The 19,654-nt window shown below is 39.9% G+C and overlaps 1 protein-coding gene across 7 annotated transcripts in view; it reads left to right on the plus strand.

Moving 5' to 3' along the window:
* The window catches only part of ZNF423 (zinc finger protein 423), a 234,453-nt gene that overhangs the window by 133,597 nt on the left and 81,202 nt on the right, over window positions 1-19,654 (plus strand). For 6 of the 7 annotated variants that reach the window (XM_057396537.1, XM_057396534.1, XM_057396536.1 and 3 more), the window contains 2 exons: window positions 1,487-4,710; window positions 11,612-11,696. In XM_057396537.1, the coding sequence (XP_057252520.1) occupies window positions 1,487-4,710; window positions 11,612-11,696 (3,309 nt within the window). The remainder of the gene's footprint in view (window positions 1-1,486; window positions 4,711-11,611; window positions 11,697-19,654) is intronic. The other variant, XR_008970512.1, reaches the window with a different exon arrangement.

Here is a 19,654-nt window from a genome sequence, read left to right on the forward strand (position 1 = left end):
GCGTGTTCTCGGTATGCAGCATCTCTCTGAAGCAGGAGGTTTAGTTAAGTGGGGGAGTGGAGCTCCCTGGGAGGACAGGGCAAGGGGACCTAGTGCGCGACTCGTGCATCCAGAAAACAGGCAGCCCAGTTGTGCAGGGAAAGGTGTTTGGTGTGTGATTATTTGGTTTAGTTTTTCCAGGGTAGCTCTGCTCTCTCTTTTCTTGGGATTGAAAAGGAGGTCTTTGCCACAGCAAACAATGCCACAGGAGCTAGTCTCTTACAGTGGTGATTTCCTCATTAGCTGAGCCTTTCTTTGAGATCTTCTCCACCGTACATGTGCTCTTCTCTGCCTGGTGACTCCCTAGTTGGCAGGCACGAGGAGCGTGCGTGTGGCAGCCTACATGCACAGTTGGGGATTTTTTTATGGGTTTGTTTTAGTAAGAGCTGAAGTAGACACATTAAATGTTTTATAAAGACAATGTATCTGGAGAACCAGTTCCTTTTTTGAATCTCCAAATGTGTATGTGGTCAGTGCCTTCCCTCATTTACATGGATTTTGGTTTTGCTTTGTTCCATGGTTCAGTTTAATATCAGACTAGTGGCATTTTTGCCTCTCTCAACATCTCCACTTTATTGGAATTAGGATAGTTGACCTCTCTTCTGTTTCTTGTTAACTATTCTGTTTATGAAAACTGCCAACATTTATGTATTTTTCCTAAAATGACTGTTTTGCTGCTGGAGTCAGTGCTGCGTTTCTTTATGGTAATACCAAATTATAAAGTATTTTCCAAAGCCTCATATTGAGCAAAGGAAATAGTTATTAGAACAGAGGCTGGGCCATTGCTGGTTTATCCTGAAGTTGATTCTTTTGTGACGTCTTGATATCTCCAGTAGTGATTTTCTGGGCTTTTTTAATTTTTATGGTTTTGTGCCAAGCAGACAACATTACCTTTCATGTAAGCAAATCTGGTAATGGTACAGATCTCTTCTGTGATTTTCTTGAGCTGTCTCAAATCTGATGCTTTTATTTCACCGAGATGTTTGACTCTGCTTTTGAGCAGTCTTTCATTCTGTTAAAATTTTGAGACAAACTGGAGGATTTTGTTTAATGGAGATGTTACTTAAAATCATCTTGATGTAGCTTTAAAAGACCCACAAAATGACAGGTGATCACTTAACACTGTAGCTTTTCAAAATGTTTGTATTGCTTCATTGCGCATTGTGTTTTGCTTTCTTTAGTCATTGTTTATTGCTTTACCTTACAGTAGGCAGGTGTTAGACCTGCTAAAGAAGAGTGCTTTTTATTAATACTGTATGTTGACATATTTGTGAGTTATGTGTACATCTATACCTCCTTTGAAATTCAAGATCTCTTTTTTTAGTTGCCTTTTTTTTTTTTTTAATGCTGTAGTAGCAGAAGCCCATAGTGTTGTTGAGAGCTTTGTCCTTATTTCACAGATGCACTGGGAATTGTTTTTAATCTCCTTTCTGCTTTCCCATTACAGATGGTGATGACGACCCACAACTCTCCTGGGTGGCTTCATCTCCCTCCAGCAAAGATGTTGCATCACCCACTCAGATGATAGGAGATGGGTGTGATCTCGGCATCGGGGAGGAGGAAGGGGGGACTGGCCTGCCATATCCCTGTCAGTTTTGTGATAAGTCCTTCATTCGCCTGAGCTACCTTAAAAGGCATGAGCAAATCCACAGTGACAAACTACCTTTCAAATGCACCTACTGTAGCCGGCTTTTTAAGCACAAGAGAAGCAGGGATCGCCATATAAAGCTTCATACTGGGGATAAAAAATACCATTGCCATGAATGTGAGGCTGCGTTCTCTCGCAGCGACCACCTCAAAATTCACCTGAAAACCCACAGCTCCAGCAAACCATTCAAGTGTACTGTGTGTAAACGTGGGTTTTCATCTACCAGCTCATTGCAGAGTCACATGCAAGCTCATAAAAAGAACAAGGAACATATGGCAAGGACTGAGAAAGAGGTGAAAAAAGATGATTTTATGTGTGATTACTGTGAAGAGACATTCAGTCAGACTGAAGATTTGGAGAAGCACGTAATGACACGCCACCCACAGCTTTCCGAGAAGGCAGATTTGCAGTGTATTCATTGCCCTGAAGTATTTGCAGACGAAAACTCTCTGCTCTCACACATTCATCAAGCCCATGCCAACAAAAAACACAAGTGCCCTATGTGCCCAGAGCAGTTTTCTTCAGTGGAGGATGTGTATTGCCACTTGGACAGCCACAGACAACCTGACTCCAGCAATCACAGCATCAGCCCTGACCCAGTCTTGGGGAGTGTGGCGTCCATGAGCAGTGCAACACCTGACTCTAGTGCGTCGGTGGAAAGAGGTTCCACCCCAGATTCAACCTTAAAGCCTTTGAGAGGACAAAAGAAAATGAGGTCTGTGGACAGAGAGGAAAACCAGAACTGGTCTAAAGTTACCTACAGCTGTCCGTACTGCTCAAAGCGCGACTTCAACAGCCTTGCTGTTCTGGAGATACACCTGAAGACCATTCACGCAGACAAACCTCAGCAAAGCCACACGTGCCAGATCTGCCTTGATTCCATGCCTACACTGTACAACTTGAATGAACATGTGAGAAAAGTGCACAAAACCCATGCCTATCCCATGATGCAGTTTAGCAACATTTCTGCCTTTCACTGTAACTACTGCCCAGAGATGTTTGCAGATATCAACAGCTTACAAGAACACATCCGTATTACTCACTGTGGACCAAATGCAACCCCTCAAGATGGCAACAATGCTTTCTTCTGTAACCAGTGCTCCATGGGCTTTCTGACCGAAGCAACCTTGACTGAGCATATTCAGCAGACTCACTGCAATGTAGGAAATTCAAAATTGGATTCTCCTGTCATTCAGCCAACACAGTCTTTTATGGAAGTTTATTCATGCCCTTATTGCACAAACTCCCCCATTTTTGGCTCCATTCTGAAGCTTACAAAGCATATTAAAGAAAACCACAAGAACATTCCTCTGGCACACAATAAGAAGTCAAAAGCAGAGCAGAGTCCAGTTTCTTCTGATGTTGAAGTCTCTTCCCCTAAAAGGCAACGTCTTTCTGCTAGCGTAAATTCAGTGTCTAATGGTGAATACCCATGTAATCAGTGTGATCTAAAGTTCTCAAATTTTGAAAGTTTTCAAACCCATTTAAAGTTGCATTTGGAGTTGCTGTTGAGGAAACAGTCTTGCCCTCAGTGTAAAGAAGACTTTGATTCCCAGGAGTCTCTTCTGCAACATCTCACTGTGCATTACATGACGACTTCAACTCATTATGTATGTGAGAGCTGCGACAAACAGTTTTCTTCGGTGGATGATTTGCAGAAACATTTGTTGGACATGCATACTTTTGTGTTGTATCACTGCACCCTTTGCCAAGAAGTTTTTGATTCCAAGGTATCTATCCAAGTGCATCTGGCAGTCAAGCATAGCAATGAAAAGAAGATGTATCGTTGCACAGCCTGTAACTGGGATTTTAGGAAGGAGGTGGATCTCCAGATCCATGTGAAGCATAGTCACCTGGGGAATCCATCAAAGTCTCACAAATGCATCTTCTGTGGGGAGACCTTTAGCACAGAGGTAGAGCTGCAGTGTCACATCACAACCCACAGCAAAAAATACAACTGCAAGTTTTGTAGCAAAGCTTTTCATGCCATCATCTTGCTTGAAAAGCACTTGCGGGAAAAACACTGTGTTTTTGATGCTAGTGCGGAGAATGGTACAGCTAATGGCATGACCCCAACTAATAAGAAGACAGAAGGGGCAGATATCCAAAACATGCTAATGAAGAATCCAGATACTTCCAACAGTCATGAAGCCAGCGAAGATGATGTAGATGCTTCTGAGCCCATGTATGGCTGTGACATTTGTGGGGCTGCCTACACTATGGAGGTCCTCTTGCAGAACCATCGTTTGAGAGACCATAACATCAGGCCTGGGGAGGATGACTGTTCTAGGAAGAAAGCAGAATTCATCAAAGGTAGCCACAAGTGTAATATCTGCTCAAGGACCTTTTTCTCAGAAAATGGCCTGAGAGAGCACATGCAGACCCATCGCGGCCCAGCCAAGCACTACATGTGCCCCATCTGTGGGGAACGCTTTCCATCACTCCTGACCCTGACAGAGCACAAAGTCACTCACAGCAAGAGTTTGGATACAGGGACGTGTCGTATCTGCAAAATGCCGCTGCAGAGTGAGGAGGAATTTATTGAGCACTGCCAGATGCATCCAGATCTCAGAAACTCCCTCACTGGGTTTCGCTGTGTTGTCTGCATGCAGACAGTCACCTCTACCCTTGAGCTGAAAATTCATGGGACGTTCCATATGCAGAAATTGGCAGGAAACTCTGCAACCTCGTCTCCCAATGGCCAGGCCTTGCAGAAACTCTACAAGTGCGCATTGTGCTTGAAGGAGTTCCGGAATAAGCAGGACTTGGTAAAGCTGGATGTGAATGGCCTTCCCTATGGCCTGTGTGCTGGATGCATGACCAGGAGCACCAACGGACAGTCTTCGGGCTTGGCTCCACAGGAGGTGAACGAGAGACCGTGTGGCAGTCTGAGGTGTCCAGAGTGTAGTGTCAAATTTGAAACTGCTGAAGACCTAGAGAGCCACATCCAGGTAGACCACCGAGACCTGACGCCCGAGACTAGTGGCCAAAGGAAAGGTACCCAGACGTCCCCTGTTCCCAGAGTAAGTACAGCTGAACTTTAAAATGTCTGAGGGATAAAACATAGACCTTCAATGCGACTCAGAACTGATCTACTGTTATTTTTTTTTTAACTGTCACTTAATAAAATTACTTGTGCTACAAAAAAATCCAACAAAAGAGGAAAAAAGGTAGAGTAAGGTACATAGAAAAATTAAATGTTGCGCAGTCTTGCAGGCTTCTTGATTTCTAGTGGCAGTGCACAAGTTTTTTTTTCGTCGTAAAACTGCCCTAGATTTACCAACAGAGAGCTGAGGCAGTTGAACGGTGGGGATTGAGTTTGTCCATGAATTCTGATACTTCTGAACTGGCAGATCTGGAAAAGCTGGAAGATTCCCACGAAAAAAGGAGATGTTGAGTACCCAAAACAGAAAAAAAGAAAATGATCTGTCGTACTTCAAGAATGAGAGTTGAGTTCCTACCAGCAAATTAAACATGAGCAGAATCTTACAGGAACTTCAAAGGAAAACTTTAGTGAATTCCACCCTACCCCCCAAATTCTCACTTAAACCAAATTTCTGTGCCAAAGAGCTTGTTGCTATGGATGGCTGTCAGAGTGAACATTGTGAGGCTATTGGATGTCTGTGTGCATACATGTGTGCATGTATGTGTGTGTGGATGATTTGCAAAGTGATTTTGAAAGGATCTGCTTCATGGCTCTCCTGTAAGAGTAGTTTTCTTAGCATATGCAGAAATTGTCTAATGCAGGTTACATCTAATTGTGCTTTCCTTTAATGTTTGCAGATAGCCTGCTTTCATGTTTCTTAGCTTAAGAGATTCTTGGGACCATGCAGATCCAAGAAGGGTTTCAGAAGCCTACTAAGGAGATTAATATCATTTGCAGTTTATAGTCTTTTAAAATTATTTCTTGAAGTTTTGGTTCAAGAATGGGCCAAGTCAGTCCTTCCTCTGTCAGGAACAGATGGAATGAGAAGTAGATTTTGGAAATCTTCTCGGGAGACCAACAGCAGACGCATCCGAGTATTGATATCATCTGACATTTTTAATTAAACATGATGGGGTGAGATTTTCAAAAGTATCTAAGGAAATTAGGCACCCAACTCCTAATGAATAATTCCAGCCATAGAAGCCTGTTTATGCCAATCTGCTAATTAAAGCACCCACAAACACTCTTCCATCTCACTGCATTAAAAGAACTTGAAAATACCATTCAACCAGAACACTGGAGGTTCAGTTAGCAAGAGAAGACCCTAAGTATGGCATGAAGACACAGACTGAGATGCCTGCACTAGAGATGATGCAGGCTGTGTGCGTGTCCAGCGGGACTTGGTAGTGCTGCCTCGGTGCTGGGGCATATGGGGCAGCAGTGTTTGGTAGAGCTGGGCTGTCTGTGGCCAGGTCGGAGCATGCCAGTGCCTGTGCCAGCACTCGCTGGCATCAACGCCCCTTTCCTGGCTTCTGAGCAAATCCCACAGAAAGTTTAATTCTTAATTTTTTGCTTTTTTAGTTAAACAACTAGATATTGTTCCCTCTGTGTGCGGTAAGTGTATGATTAAGCCTCCAGGCACACACCTAATTCTGCAGGAGAATGAGGAATGGAAGTATCCCTCCTTCAGTGTGATACCTCTTGGGAATTTGGCTTGGGCTCTGGCTAGGTCATTCTTCCTCCTCCTCAGGCCTTTGTTTTCTTCTAGATTCTTTAAAACACCTCTGTTCTCTTAGGTAAGACTAATTCTTACTTCATATGGCTGTGCTTATAGCCTAAGGTATTACCTTTTCTGTCGACTATCAGAAGCAGCTTACATTGCCATTTTCTGCTTCTATTTCTTGCTTTAACTCTTTCTTTTCAGTGACAGCTTCCATACTTGCTCTCTCAAGGGAGAGTTTTAAGTTCTTCAATAAGGTAAATGCTTTGAATTTCATCCCATGAGGGAAGGTCTTAGTTCTTTTGTAGAAGATAATGAAAAATTGGCATTTGTGATGATGTCAAATAGTACATTCAACAGGTGTCTATGGCCTGCACATATGTGCATATTAGAGACATTTATGATATGTATGCCAGGAATAGATATATTGTTATTGGGAATAATTCATTATCTTAACCTTCATTATAGGTACAAGACCTGAATTCTGATATCAGTTCACATGGAAACTACTGATGTTTCACTCAGGTTTCTCAAGGCAATGACTGCTCTTTGTGTCTCCCTAGCCTAGGAGTTTTCAAAGAATGGTAAATCTCCCTATTTCAGGAATAGCATTAACTTCATTGGTTTCATAGCAAAACTAAGCAAGTTGAACACAATCTCTCTTGTCATCTTGTTAGTATGCTGCGCACAGGTAAAATACCATTTTACTGGAGCAATCTTAAGTGCACAATGCATGTAGAATAATTTGCAGATGTCCAGAGGAAAAAAGCTGCTTCTCTCCAGTTCATGAGCACTTCTACATTTCTTTTTTAAACACCTTACTGATTTTTCTTTCCTTAACAGAAAAGCAGTTGAAGATTAGGGCAAGGTACAGTAAGAAAGAAAATGTAGGGAGATTAGATTTTAAGTAGTGAGTATATATTTCAGAGTAAATAAGAATAGGCAGAATGAAATCCAAGCAGATGGAAAAGATGATGATGACATAAAAAATCTGTAACTTCTTTCAATGTCAGAAATCACTCCACCAGCAGTTGTTGGTTACTTCTTGAATTGTTGAAATGAGCATGAAGCCTAAAGGAATTTCAGGGGAAAAACAATAAAATTAAGATTTAACCCCAAAGTGAATGAAAGGAAGAAAACAAATATTAGCTCTTGATGAATAAAAAAAGAAAATATTTGGGAAAGGAAAAAAAGCAGGAGAAAACAATTCTTGTTTACTGTAAGTGTTAATGTTTGTGTATATATGTGCATGGATATAGCACCACAAAGAGAGTATGAATATCTTATTATATCATGTTTCAGTTGTTTACTATTGAACTTTTGGAGGTTTTGTTCTGAAAATGAGTTAGAGACAGCTAGATGAGGATCAAAAAGCACTCAGAATTGCTTGGCAGTTTGGTTTTTGTTTTTTTTTTAATCCATAAGAATAAAAGAAAGCATCTAACCCTTGAAAATGCTGCTGTATTCTGTCTTTTTCAGTAACACTGTAGTATAGCTATCAACCCGGAAGAAATTTCTGTGAATTGATCACATTTGTTTCTAGGACTTCTAAGTAGGATCCAATCTTGATGGTCAACAAGATAGAGATCCAGATGGACAAAGTTTTTGCCTTGTGTGCATGGCAGCATCTGCATTGGAGGATTTGTTATTAGGAGATTTTAAGTCAAATCAATGGTCTTCCATAGGAAGCATCACTAAGAAGAGTAAATAAAATATACCTTAGCAGTAAAAGATTGCTCTAACATCATTTTTTGTTTGATTCTTATAGTTTTATATGAGCTATTCTGTTTGGATAGGACTGAAAGTTTTGTTTTTTTTTTTTTAGATGAGCATCACAAGTGGAGGTACAATTCCAGTACCTGACACATGTATAGCTCAAAACCTTTTCTAATTCTATTACAGTGGTATCAGAGGTAATGCTTTCATGTTTCTCTGAACATATTTCTGTGCGTAGGAGCTTCAGTTTTGAACATATTCTATTAATTCCTTTTAAGATGTTTTATAGAGGAATGTGCATATCTTGAGAAACGTGACTAGCTGTTTAGGACTGAGATTTCTCATTGCCCCTTCTAATACTAGAAACATTTCAAGCTGTTCTTTCTTTTACACAGATTTATCCTTATTTTGTACCTTAGTTATCATCAACAGTATTTGTTCAATGTGGACAATGTCTTCCATTAAATTCCATCTTGAATGGTGTTATATTTTTATTGCACCTAGGTTATTTGGATTGAAGAAGCAAAGGAGGTGGCATAGGAAGTTGGAAGAATGAACCCTATTGTGCTTCTTTACTCAGTTCCTTTTCTCCTTCATACTTTCTTGGACTCAATTCCTTCTCTTTGTTCTCCCCCAAACCCCTTCTCCTCCCTTGTAAATCCACTTGAATGGAGGAATATTTTCTTTGTAGAACAGGAAACCATTTCCAGATTTAAAGGAGGACAGTCTGGAAAACCCATGGGAACAATAGTTACTTTAGGAAAGAAAGCAGAACCCTCTATTGTTATTATTACTATTTTGTGCCAAGGTTAGAATTAAATATCTTGACTTAATGGGGATCGAAGTCTCAGCTGAATGCCTGCTCATTTGGTCTCTTTTGTCACCTAGATGCAATCATGTAGACTCTGTAGCTCCTTGGAGTCTGGGCACCTTTGTTGTCACCACTTCTGAAGACAGAACTTTAAAAAAAGATTACTGACCTGTTAATAATGCCTGTGAAGCCACAGTACCCACAAAACCAGTAGTAGATCTTATTTGGTACCACAAATAACACGCCCTTGTATTCAAACTAGTGCTCCCTATTTATTAAGAATGGAAGTCTAGTTTTGTAACATTCTTTTAAAGAGAATTATTAATGAGCCAAGAAATCAGCTCTTCTATCTCTTGCATATACATTTGGGTGCTAATCTACTTGTAGTTGTTTTATGGCATATATAAGGCCATTTAATAATCGTGCTCCATATTGAGCAGGGTAGCCTGTCACAAGAGCCATCGCCTCAGTTAAGCTACTCTTGTGCATGCATGTGTCTCAGCTGAAGCTGAAGATAATGCCAAGAGGAACACTGAAATCTGCCATCTTCTCTGAGGGGTCTCACGCCAAGTGGAGTGTTTTATAAGTTTGTGAAATGGTGTGGCGGAATTTACACTGGGTCTGTGGGTAAACAAAGACATCCTGTCTCCAGATCTGTTAGCAAGTAGCTTTCAGAAGCACCAAAATAAATTAAAAAAAATGAATCATTTGTTTGTGTTTAATATAACTTTAAAGGTTTGAAATAGAGTTGAACTGAAATATTGTCCTTTTTAGGTAGTTACTTATGGAACCCTCAAAACAGAGATAAGTGTTGAACAAAGCACAAGACTTAGTCAGCTTTGAAGTTTTAAAGAGGATGATTTCAAGTTTTAAATGTGACCATATGAGTCCTTCACTGCCCAAATCCTGTTTTTCTCCTCCAAAGTTTTTTGTGTTTCGCTTTGTTTTTAAAGTTAGGAGACCTCAGCATGTGTATGACAGCATATTTGAGAGGACGTGTGTATGTGTGTGTGCTGTGCTTGTCTGCCAGAAGAGACTCCCAAGAAGAGAGCTGCAGAAGTCCAGCTGCTTTTCCATTAACAGCCTTGATTTCCAAATGGACTCCAGGAGGATAGCTGCCTACAGATAACTAGCCAGTCCAAACTATTTCCTTTTATATGTTTGGCTGTGTCAGGTTTCGGCCAATGAAGTGCAGCCTTCTTCCTGTTATCATGTTAATCGCCCATTGTTATTTTAGCCTGGAAGGGCCTGCCTATGTCTAAACACATACTGTGTACAGAATTCATAGAATAGGCATAACATCCATAGACTGGTGCATTTGTTATTGCGGTATTACAGAATGTTCATTAACCTCCAGCAGGCTAACTTGTTGCCATTGATGACATGGGAAGTAGTTAAGAAGCTCTTGGCAGCACCTAATTTGTTCTTTCCTCAGCAGGCATTCAAGGAAATTGGATCCCATGCTCAGAGGTTACAGCAACTCCTCTGTTTAAACTCAAAACTTCTGACTTACTACTGCTGTCCTAAAAATGGGATTCTATACATAGGTGTGGAGCAGAGGCTGTAAGAAAAAATCAGCTGCATCTAAAAGTGCACAAAAACCACCTTCAAAAAAGTTAAGCAGATGCTGTTTACTGAATTGGGTTTTTCAGTGCCAATAGCCTGGGATTCTCATCCATTCCTCAGCTAACTGAGCTTGTGGCCAGCACTTGAAGTTTTCACATACACTCTGCTGCCATCCACACTGGCTGTATGGATATGGACTGCATGCTCATGGCTGGTTGCAAATGCGGCAGTAGGAGTTATTCTCTAGGAAGAAGTGGGCACAAAAAGCCCAATTTTTCTAAATTGCACGTCAAAAGATGTGTATTTAGATAGCATATTCCCATGCAGTCAATGAGCACATCAGACCAAAGCATCATACTCCTGCTTTGGGAAATGAGTTTCTGCAAATATACAAAAAAACACTTAGCATTAATGTTTTATTTTTTTCCTAACTTGGGTGTCTAACTTGTCAACATGCATTTTAATTTCTAGAAATTATTTCTTAGATTTTTTCCTGTCATGTTGCACAAGTACAAACACCACTGTCAATCTGAGTGCAAACCCCATTTTCCCTATTTGAATAAATGGTTCATATAATTGCCTCTTCACACTGTCTCCTGCCTTCTGCAGCTAAGCCTCCCTGGTATAACTCTGGGATAGAGAAAATGCACAACAGGTTGTGCTAGGGAATAATTTGTTGTGGTAATGCAGTTTTTGCAGGATTTCTGATGGGTGACCATTGCAAATATATACTTTTTCCTTTCACTTCCCAAACTAACTATAGGTGTTTTGCCTACTGTATTTTGAGTTTAAGTAAAGATGAACTATTTAGAGAAAGTTGATACTTTTCTGAAAGCAGAGTTACCTTTCAATGTATTTTATTTCACTCTACAGGAATTTTTACTGTAATGGTTTAAATGACATGAGCAATCTTATTATGGCTTAAGCACTCAATCAGAGTTTCAAGTACTATAACTTGAATTTTTTAAAGTTGAAATTAAAAATTCTCCTAAAGCAGGCTGTTAATTAGAGGGTATATTTATGGTCTCAAAAGAGCTCAGCCCAACTTGGTGTCATGTTGGGGATATATGAGCAGAGAAGGCCTCAGTGGAGGAAGGTTGAAGCATATAGCATTCTATATTCATGATCACACTTGACTTACGCTGCAGCGCAGTTTTCTCTAACCTCTTTTTTGTTATTAAACAGAAAAAGACCTATCAATGCATCAAGTGCCAGATGACCTTTGAGAATGAGAGGGAGATACAAATCCATGTTGCTAACCATATGATTGGTAAGACATTCTTTAAACTAGGCCACTCATTGGCTGCTTGTTTTTTGCTACTCTTTGAAATTCACTAATCTGATAACTTGTTAATATTCATGCTGTAATTTATTTTTTTATCTTTCAGAGAATTTTTTTTTGACGTAATGATTCTTCACTTCAAAGCCTTTTAAATATGTGGTTATAAAAGTGTTACTGCTGAGCTTTTTTCCTTATCCTTTTGAGTCCTCATGTAGCATTTTCATTTATATTAAAATCAAACTTTTGACAGTATCTTCCATTTGATAGCATAAATTTTTCTCTATCCATGTAAAAAGTACTTGCCAGTTGTCAACCACTTAGGAGCAATTATGTTTCAATATTGTGTGTCATGACATTGAATAGATTTAACTGCTAGCATTTTCTCAGCTAAGTATGCTGAATTCCTGAGGAACACTGTCAAAACAAAACACTTACAAAGTTATTTCAGTGGTTTTTTTTTTGTTTTGTTGGTTTTTTTGTTTGTTTGTTTTTGGTTTTGTTTTTTTTTCCCAATAATTTTGGGCTTCAGAAAGTTCAACTTCTCAGACGTACAAGTGTTTTAAAAATCAGTGCTTGCTGCCTTCTACTGCAGTGCTGTTGCAAGAGTTTGTAGTGAAGTGCTACTTTAATCTGATGGGTTGTATTTTTGCTGCAGCTGCATGGTTGTTTTCCTGATGAATGCAAAGAAATATTTTCCTGTGTGCACAGATGTTATAAATATAGGTACTGGCCCAAGAGTTCAGTTTATTTTGATGTGTAAACCACAAAGGAGTTACTTACACATGCCACTTTAGGTATATGCTGCACAAAACCCTTGAAGGACCCTACAGCGCACTGTGTGTGTCGTGTGTTCACATGCAGCATTTACCTCCCATAAGCATAATGGTTTTCCTTCAACAGTTTTACATTTATGAAACTATTCTCCTGTCAACGCATGTATGTAACTTGTATTATCTTTGAAGTGAATTACGCATAAATACCAGTGAGAGAAAAATATTGGACTGACAAAGTCTTCACACTCCCAAACCCAAATGAAAAATACACGTTGTCAGTCACAACAATTTTCTTCTGAGAGCCAGGCAGGAGTCTGAAGTCAATGTCAAGCAGGTTCAGATGAAGGTATCTAAAAATGTTTTCTTTCTTAGCAGGTGTTAATGTAATCTCTCGTTTGTAAGCTTGAAGAGTGAGATCCTTGTTAATTGGACCACAGTGATTTCATGTAGCTCCACCTAAAATTTTTATTTTGTTTTAGGAAACCTGAAAGAAGGAGTCGTTAGCAAGCATAGTACTTGTTTCAACTTCATTTCCAATCCAGTGGCTAATAAATGATTTTTAAATACAAAGGTCATGAAGTGCCAACTTAAGGTTCTGCTTGATCTGAGAGGGGAATTCTTTTTCATTTTGAAAGGATGTAATTTCTTCATTTTCCAGTAACTAATGTGTGAAGTTTATTTATGTGTATTCCCAAATTAGTGCTGTCTGGAATAATACACGATGACATAACAAGGTTCACTATTAATTCTTTTGGAAAACAACAGTGATAGAAGGCATAGGGAGCTGAGAAAAATGTGGTACTGGTGTTTGTGAAAACTGTACCTATGGTTTCCTTGGAGCTGTAAATAAGTTATTATACATATTTGGAAGAACTTTATATAAGTACAAAGGTACATATAATCTCAGTGCTGTGACCTGGAACATTGTAAGTACCAGAACATGATGAGAAAATGTGTAATTATTCCATTGTGGTGTCAAGTCTTTGTGTCTCTTTGCTGAGATATGGACTGAAAACACTTGTTAAGTTCAAGTCACCACTCTTTTTTTTTTTTTTTTTTTATGGTGCAGTTTAGGAAAGAATAAAGTATAGAAAGCTTTAATATGGAGCCAAGCTTTCTCCTACTGTGGTTATCTCAGTGAACAAGGCACTTGGGCCTGCTCTCCTTCAGGACAGGTGACTGCTTCAGAAAAGGCATTGCCAGTGATGATATTTGTTCTTTACTGGGGAATACTGAAGGTGAAAAGAGAGGGTAGATGTCACCATTTTTTCCAACAATAAATGCTGTGCAGATTTTCTCGTGATAATTTGCATAGTGCTGGGTCAGTAAGAGTGAGAACAGTGATGGATTGCCTCTTAGGCTTGCTCCTGTGCTCTTTGTTCTAAGCCTGAGATCCCTTACTCAGGCCATGGGAGAGATGGGCTTGTGCCTCCTTACCCCTCAGACTGGTTAATCACTTATAAAACAAGGGATGCAAGAGTTTCCATTCTTGATCTTAGACCAAGTCTAGCCAGATGGGCAGTGAGAGAAAGAAGTTAACATAACTGTTCCTGCAGCCCAGGTCTGTGTCAAAGGGGTTATTAATGCTATCATTGTAAATTTAAGGTCTGCAGATGAGGATTTGTCTGTGCTGCAGGGGCACTGGGATCCCAGGGTGAAAATACAATGTTTTAGGGGGTGGTGGGAATCTTGACCTTAGACTGTATCTCTCCAGGAGCTTAAGGTTGAACTCATCTCAAAGAACTTGTATCTGTCTAAAATTAAGGTGTCTGGTTTAATATAGTCATTGAGATGCTGTCTAGGGAAAATGAATGATTGATACCGATCTAAGATAAGTGTTTGAGGAGGATAAGCATTTCCAGGGAGAGATTTTTATCTCTCTTTTGAATTTGAAGTGAGTCAAGACAATGAAGTTAGCCTTGACATGTGATTTTTAGGTAAAAAAAATCCTTGGCTTTGATAATCCAGGACCTGTCAGCAGCACTTTCTTCTCATACTTTGAGAAACCCAAAATCAATAGTTGAGATATCCTGAGCACTTGCTTATGGTTTTATTCTGCTCATGCGACTGTCAACAAAGAAATCCCTGCTCTGTAGCAGCAACACCTCTCAAGTATCAGTATGCGTAATATGATTAAATAATTCAATTACTTCTTACTTCATAGTCTTAAAAAGTGCATCCAGTTAAGTTGGCTGTGCCTCTCTCTTCAGCCTCTCGGCTCCTCAGTCTGAAGTCAGAGGCCCTGCTCATAATTCATGGAGGTAAGGGGTTTATTTTTTTTGAAGCAGTATGCAGGGAATTTCCAGTGCTACTCCTACACACCACTTTGAAAAATTACCCTTCTGCACTCTAGCCCTTCATATCCTGTGCATGAACACAGAGGCACATTGGGTCCTGCACAGGGTCCCTGGGGAAGGAGCAGGCTGGATACATCCCCAGAGGCAGTAAATGGTAGATGTTCCGTTTCATTTTGCACTAGGGCCTGTAGGAGGGCTGTAAGCAGCAGAACAGACCTCAGCTGTACCTAGCCAGGAAGGGGTCTGTTTAGAAATGTTTTCAACCGGGGAATGTGGGGTGTTCAGGGTAGAATTTTTGGATGGCAGAGGTTTGAAACATTGTACTGATTGGTGCTCCTTTGAAACACTTCCATGCCCACAGAAAGGGGATCCCTCTTTGAAACATTTTCAGGTGTTAGGGAGTCCACCTGGGACTATATCAAAAACTTTCAGTAGTTCTTGCTGCCTCTACTTGCTTACCTCCTGTTGCGCTGACCTGGCCATGTTTAAAGCTTGTCTCCCTTATCTCCCCACCTACCACTGCCTCTGATGTGCAGTCTCTACTAGATGGAGGGAAAGATAGGGGGTATGCAGCTGTGGCCTCTACAGGGTGCACTGAGCAGTCATGGCAGCAGCCAAAAGTGTGGAAATCTGTCAGTGCATCTTCTCCCCAATGGCTGGGGGAGCCATAGAACTTCAGTCTCCAACACAGAGCCACCACTGAGTCCCCACAGCATGTGAGTGGTGGCTGCCGTGGGGAAAAGGCCCCAGCAGTCACCCAGAGAGTGGGAGACCCCACTCAGAACCCTGCACAGGGAACGTAAGGATTTGGTCCTGGGCTTCCTATTGTTTTTTTACAGCTGTGCTGTTCCCAAAGCCCAGCTGGGGGCCCTAATTAATATTTTTCAAGATGCACAAAATTCCACAGATATGTCACTCTCCAAGCAGGTCAGGTCACCCTGTACCATGGAAAAGTACATGCAGATACATGCTGGGGCTCTCAGCTGTTTGAGTAAGGGAAGTGGTCACAGCAGTACTTCTCTTGGTTAGATGGGGGATGTTTGCTATTTAATGACCAAAAAGATGAGCAACTGTCCCCACCTTCCTTTCTCCCTTTTTCTAAGAAAGCCTCCTGACAAATGTGCAGGGAAACTCAACTGCAGTGCAGTTAGTGCTGGAACAGGGGAAATAACGATTCCTGGTCATGCTCTAATGCTGGGATAGCTGCAGGGCTTTCCTGCCTCTGCCTCCAGAGGTGTGTAAGGGTTTGTGGGCTCACAAGAGGTTGTCTCCTCAGAGCTAAACAGAGCCCTTCTCTGGTGCCACTCCTGTCCTTACACGTGCAATTATAGCTGCTCCCAGTGAAAATTCACATCTGAATGCTGGTGAGCAGTGAGGGAGGAAGGGGGGGCACAGGCTGGACATGTTGCAATATATGCATGAGGCCCTGTTTGTGCTTTGAGAGCCACTGGGGACAAAAGGGAGTGCTGGAAGGAAAACTTCCAGAAGTCACATGGAAATTGTTCAGTGATCTGGTTCTTGGAGTGCTGTCTGAATAAATACCTCCCTGTCTGATGTGATGGGGCCAACCAAGTTAAACACCATTTTTGGAGGAATGGTGGGAATTTTCTGAGTGTTGCCCTAAGCCATGGTATATCATACAGTGTATGTAGCACAGGACTCCAAGTATCTGAATTACCTTTCCTGCCCTTAAAGATCAAGTTCTGGAAACACTCTGCCAGTATTAAAAACAAAGAGGAGGGATAACAACCATTCACAGTTAGGTTTCTTTCAGATGCATAAAATTACTCTAAACAAAAAATGACCAAATATAGGTTTGATTTTTTGTTGACATCTTAAAATTACAGAATATCTAAAATTAACAAAGTAAGTTTGTTGCTCATAAGAGGTCATACTGTCTCTTTTAAAGTTAGTAATTACAGAAATAATTTTCTAAAAAGCAGCAATTTAGAAAGCTAATTTTATATTCAAAAGAATTACCAAGTTGAGATGAAAACAGCACAGTGGTGAAGGGGTTGAGATAGTATTCAAAATCAAACATAAATCAATGCATTCCCAGTTACGTTTTCCTCTTCTGTTTAAACATGGAAGCAAACAGTTTTATCATTTGATTTAGGAGCTCATAGTTTTCATAAATTCAGATCTTAACAAAATGGCTAGATTATATATTATGTAAATAAATGTTTGGACTCAGTTTGGACGGTCTTGGACTCTGGCCTGTCACAGTAGATTTTAAGTGCATGTGTATGTGAAAAGTATGTAGGTTAGGATCATTTTTGCACAACTGACTTTTATACATGCAGAACTACTAGCCCTGGGCATCTCTGATGGGGATGTAAAGCATTTCTGGTACTTAGGCCTGATCTTCTGAAGTGCTCTGTTTCTTCTTCTCATTGACTTGGGAGCTGAGGACAGCCAGCACATGTCAGAATCTCTCTTATAATAAAACATCTTTTATATGAAATACCAAAATTGGAGCCCTGCGCAGGGAACATTAGGATTTGGCCCAGGGTTATGTTGGAAGAAGGGCAGCTTTAATTGTTGTAAAATTCCCATTTTCCTGTGTTTAGCACAGTACTTGGATTGATTTAAAGTTTAAGGATGCTATTTGGTAAATTCTCTTCTATTCCTTCCATTAAGATACAGTCATGATAATTGTGTCCTGAAACAAAACTGTTTAATTCTTGAGGGAGACTCTTCAGACCTAAGCACTACTGTTAGTTAAAACATATACATAGTAGCAATGATGATGACATTGTAAAGCACTATCTTGGTAATGGATTTCAGGCATTAAGGCAAATAAAAATGTGCCAGATTGTTTTTGATGCATTAGATGCAAATTATCAACAGGAACATATTTCTGAACTCAACAGCTGAATGTGTGAATTAATTATGGACACATTAGGAACTCAAAAAAATTTTTTCAACTTTTATGTTTGTAAAGCGTGTTCCAAGTAATTGCTCTTTTAATGCAGAAATGAAGGTACATCCGTCATATATTTACCCAGCACTTGCTTCAATATCCAATTCTATGTGGTCTTGACTTAATTAACAATATGTACTAGATTTTCATTTGGCTGGCTATTGTGAAAGAATAATTTTAGGGAAAAACTGCTAAGTGTATTTATCTTAACAGATGAAGTACATACATGGTGTTTCCACATGCACATGAGAGCAGTACTCCCACCATGTGTGAGTGCCGTGGGCTGGCCAGAGCCCTGCCAGTACTGCTGCTGGAAACTTTGCCTGAATGGAGCTTGCTTGTGGGCAGAGGGATTTGCTTATGCCAGTAGGTCCTCATGTTATTTTGTCCAACCCTGAGCCCTGGATTTCTATTTTTCATGTTAATTATTTTTAGCATTAAGCACTTGTGCAGGTAGTTAAATAACATTGTAATGAGTATAGTATTTAAAAGGCTAGAAATGCTTCATTTTAAAAGCTGCACTTTTTAACAGTGTAGCTGCGATTTTTAACTGAAAGCCCAGTTGCCATTGCTAACAGACAGAAGCAGCTCCCTTTAATATAAACAATATTGTCCCTTTATAATCTGTTACTTAATTGGTTTCTTACTTTAAAACTTGTTTCATAACACTGGATATTTACTGCCCCTTCTTTTCTAAGGTTGGAAAATTCATTATCCCTAATCTTAATAATTTTATCTAGTCATATTGTGCAGCTGTGGCCTCATGTAATTGTTATCTATGCATATTTGTTAATACAAATTACTCTGTTTTATGAGAATGTGTTTTGTTTTGCTTGTTTATCTACCAGCAAAGAAATAACATTTCTCTTAATGTATTCATTCACATATTCCTTCTGCATTTTTCATTTCATTTACAACTTGGTAATAGTAGATAGGTTTTCTCTGACATTTTTATAGCTGCTATGACAACATTCCTGTTTTGCATGATACATGCATAATCAGCTATGATCACAGTTTTACATTGCTTTCATTCTTTCTTAACTGTGTTAAGATTCCTTACAACCTCCAACTCAATTTTCATATGCAGTTGTGATTACACCTGTTTAAACATTTTCCTGGTAGTTTCATATTTATTCATAAAGGGAACAGTTGATAAAACACCTTATCTGCAATCAGTCTTGGGTTTAAGTGTGATGTTTCTTCAGAGTTCTCATTAGCACGCTCCTCAATCTATTCCCAGCCTTTCAACATCAGTTAGGCAGTGTGGCAAAAAAATGCTATTTTTTTAGTTGACTTTGCCCTGTGTAGCAGTGATTCCTCTGAATGTGTAATTTGTTCTTAATTTTTATTAATGCCATTAACCTTGAAAGCTGATGTACATTGGTATTTAAGTCTACAGAGATGATTTTGGCTGTTTCTCAGATATTTTACATGCATGTAGCCATTCATGTATCTCTTAAGTTCACAAGCAAATTCCTTGGCCCCCCTTTACTAACCTTGAACCTGGAAAAGAAAACAAATTCTTACCATATGGGGTTTGGGTTCTCCCTGCAGATGGCAAAATGGCTCTGCTCTTTCACAGTGGTGAGGTCAGCACCCCTCTGTGTCCTACTTTCAAGGAAGAAACACCAGAATATTTCTTGGTGATGGAGGAGGGAGAAAACCCTACATCATAGGTGTAGTCTTCAGACTTCATATAAATAACATTTTCAGGAAGTTCTTCTCATGTGAATGTGAGACTAATGTTTGTATCACTTTTGTCCTAAAATCTAGGTGTTAGTGATTTCTCTATAGGAGCTTATTAATAGATAACAGCTTTACCCAGAGAAAGTAGATGTTATCCCCATTTCTTCTTTATTTGCCAAATGAATTTATTGGTTTGGAAATATCAGGTTCCTGTACCTACCTCTCTTGAGTGATAGAAAGCTTTGTGCCATTTCATGAAAGACAGCT

Source organism: Pezoporus wallicus, unplaced genomic scaffold (assembly GCF_028554395.1).
Source record: "Pezoporus wallicus isolate ANWC-B61680 ecotype Strahan unplaced genomic scaffold, APGP_CSIRO_Pwel_v1 contig_3324, whole genome shotgun sequence".
In the NCBI taxonomy this organism is placed as follows: Eukaryota; Metazoa; Chordata; class Aves; order Psittaciformes; family Psittacidae; genus Pezoporus; species Pezoporus wallicus.